General features: G+C 40.7%; 1 protein-coding gene across 1 annotated transcript in view; it reads left to right on the top strand.

Annotated features, from left to right (window-relative positions):
- The window catches only part of DIRC2 (disrupted in renal carcinoma 2), a 90,730-nt gene that overhangs the window by 57,600 nt on the left and 29,843 nt on the right, over positions 1 to 3,287 (top strand). The window contains exons 5-6 of the mRNA XM_006036644.2: positions 1,862 to 1,970; positions 2,633 to 2,700. Of these exons, the coding sequence (XP_006036706.2) occupies positions 1,862 to 1,970; positions 2,633 to 2,700 (177 nt within the window). The remainder of the gene's footprint in view (positions 1 to 1,861; positions 1,971 to 2,632; positions 2,701 to 3,287) is intronic.

The raw sequence follows: 3,287 nt of genomic DNA, 5'->3' as shown, positions 1-3,287 counted from the left end.
GGAGTTGTACGCTGTGATCAGCCTGCAAAAATGCCTGCCAGCCCCGAGATCTCCCTGCGAAATCAGATGGCCACCTCCTCCAGCTGGGTAGACCCCTATGTATCGCCCCTCCCATTGGTGGTCATTGTCTCACCTTGGGGCAATGGTTGTGTTAGGTTTGTATGTAGCTGAGTCTCTTGCCTGCTGCTTCAGCTTTTTTTGGTCTTTATCTAACCTAATGTTTTATGGAAATAGCATCGACTTTTATATCAAAGTAGAGAGAGGTAGTTAGCCACGTTAGTCTTATCACAGTAGCCAGTCTCTTTTGAGGTTATTGTGAATGCTGCTTATAATTACTCTCAGCCAGCTTTCAGGAGAGTATTGTGGATAACTACAGCTCCACCTCTCTTGTCCTCCACTTGCCCTACTAGAGTAAGTCAAACTTTTTGTTATACACAAGAAAATTCTAAAAGGTTTTGTTCCCAAATCAGGGTTGTCCAGATGACAGCCCCATGGGCTGTGTGTGGACCACTAGGGATTAATTTGCAACCCCTGGGATCTAACCCAGATGCTGCTCTCCCCATCTTCCAGTGCGGCAGAGCATGGAGTCCCAGGGGTCTGTGCACCACTGGAGGGGGTGAGGGGCACATGCCACTCGTGCAGCCCGCACAGCTTGGCACGCGTCTCATGCAGCCCCCAGCCATGCCAGAACTGAACAAGCTTTATAGTAATTTTTTTTAATGACCTGGTCTATGATTCTACTGCAGAAAAGGGGAACAGGAAGATTCAAGAAGCGGGATTTCCAGTAAATTCCAAATGTATTGGCAGGAGGAAAGAGTCTGTAGTGCTGGGAGCAAGGATTCCTGCGCTCTGCTTCTGTTTTGGCTGCAAAGTCACCGTGGGTGTTATTTTCAAATAGAAGTTCTTACTTAAATTGTGCCACCACCTTACTTTTGAATACACTGCAATTAGCAAGTTTATAATATATCTGCACATGGAAAATAGTTAGCTGGGCATACAAAACTGTTTTTCCCAAACAGTCATTTGCACTCAACTTCCTTTTACATGTAGCTGTTTTTTGAGAACACGGAGTCCTGTTTTGAAAACATGGCCTCTAATTGCCTAATGCTCACTTTTTTCCACTGGTAAAATGAATATAAAAAAAAACTTGCTTAGTTCACAGTAATTTTGCAAGATTCTTTACATGGGGGAAAATCCCATTGAATTTTAAGTTATTTACACTCTGAATAGTTGGTTCATACAGTCCTTTTAATTTATTGGGTTTTTTTTTCTGGTTCCAATGCACACAATGTGTTAATTGGTTTATATATGTTAAATCCAAAATAAAAATTGAGAAAAATAAACTTATGTATAGTCCAGGTGGCATTTTGATAAGGCAGGGAGAGAAGTCACTATTTCTCACAGAAATTAAACAGCAGAGTAAGTCAGAGTATGAATCTCTGGATTAATGCCTGAAATATGCTTCTGTCACTCTGAACTAATGCCCATTATTTCTAATATATATTAACACTAAATAGGTTGTCAGCGTAATAAGCTGTGCATATGACAAACTCGATGCGATTTCTCATGAAGATGTGGAAATTGATACTAGTATGTTCCCGAAATCAAGATGTCATTGCAACATACGTATTGAAGGGTTTTTTCCTTTAATAGCGTGGTGTCAGGCAGTAACTTCTCAGCCTTTGGAATTTCAGTGAAATAGCCAAATACCTTATTTATTTTTTCTGGCTCACTTGCCCTTCAGATTTCTACTTCTTAATGGACAGAATACAGAGTCTAAAATACAGTTTACTCTTGAAGTTAATTTCCAAGCAATTTCTAAAGTAAGCAGCAGCTAATTGCATACATTGTATCTTCACAGCAATTTCCGTTTCTTGATGATTGCCTTAGCCTATGCTATGCCATTAGGCGTGTTCTCTGGCTGGTCTGGCGTTCTGGACTTGATATTAACACCAGTTCATGTCAGTCAAGTAAGTACTTTCCTGCTCATATGCATCAGATATTTTGTAAGTGTCTGTATTATACTTGGTGCATAAATTAATGGTCAGATAATCTAGCTTAATTCTTTGCCCTGTTTGTAAGTATGATAAATGTAAATCACTTTGCTGCTGAAATGTTAAATGCAGTATACCTATTGCTTATGACATACCAAAAAGCTCCTCCTGCTTACTCTTCCCTGGCACTTAATAACACTTTTGTTAGAGTTGAATGCACCTGTTGACATTAATGAAGAGGCAAATAAATAAAAGGAAAGTAGTATTGGCTGCTGCTTTTTTAGGAGAGGAGAGAAGGAAAAAAATCAATGTTTGCAAAATGGAAAGGTCAAAGTCAGTAGGGGAAGAGATTTTTTTATTTTGAAGCTTTTAATAGAGTATTAGAAAAATCCAGAGGACATTTCCCAGCAGATGCCAATGTAAAGAGAGGTTACATCCAGGGCATAAATGATTTGACCGTGTCCTTTTTTAGATTATATTCCTTCTGGCCATTTTAGATGAGGTTTTGCCCATTAGATTTTTTTTTTTCTTTTTGCTAACATTTTTGCAGTCATCCCCCTCACCCCCGACTTTCCAGGCAGTACCTCATTTTAGCTTTAACATTTTATTTTTTATTTCCCCATACTCTTCCTCATTAGGTGGATGCAGGCTGGATTGGCTTTTGGTCTATAGTTGGAGGCTGTGTGGTTGGCATAGCAATGGCAAGGTAGGAATAAATTACCTTTCATTTTTTTCACCTGCAATGCTTATTTAGTTCATACCTTTAAAACCCTGTGCTTATATCCTCTCATCTGTGAAATATCTGCAATGGCAAATGTGCATCTCCAGGTTTATGATAGGGTGTTTCTTCTCATACAGTGATTGTGTGCGTTTCTTATGACTGGTCTTCAGAGGTTAGAAAATCTATCTGCCTGCTCATCAAATTGAGCAAGTCAAACAATCATGTCGGACAAGCGCTTTCCTATCTATTCCTTCTAGAGGTAGTTTGATCGGATAAAACTGCCTGGTATTGGAAAGACCTAGCTGAGCATCCCTGGAAAGTACTAAAGAATGTCGGTCTCCTTCAGCCAGCACTTGCTAAACACTTTAGTCCATCAAGGGCCTAAAAGAGGCTTGGAATAGAGCACAGGGTAGTGTTTACAGGGCTCACTGCCACGTAGCGTAGTGACAGTCTGTGGCCTGGGGGCTGGATCTGGCCCAACTTAGCTCCTGGGAATCCTCAGCATGTTCCAGCCTCAGCTGCAGAGGAGGCAGCCCCATGGTCCCACCACCTGCCATATTTTTTTTCCCTAC

The sequence above is a fragment of the Alligator sinensis genome, unplaced genomic scaffold, assembly GCF_000455745.1.
Source record: "Alligator sinensis unplaced genomic scaffold, ASM45574v1 scaffold1452_1, whole genome shotgun sequence".
Taxonomy (NCBI): Eukaryota; Metazoa; Chordata; order Crocodylia; family Alligatoridae; genus Alligator; species Alligator sinensis.
Note: the sequence above shows the minus strand (reverse complement) of the source record. Positions and strands in the feature narration are given on the sequence as shown.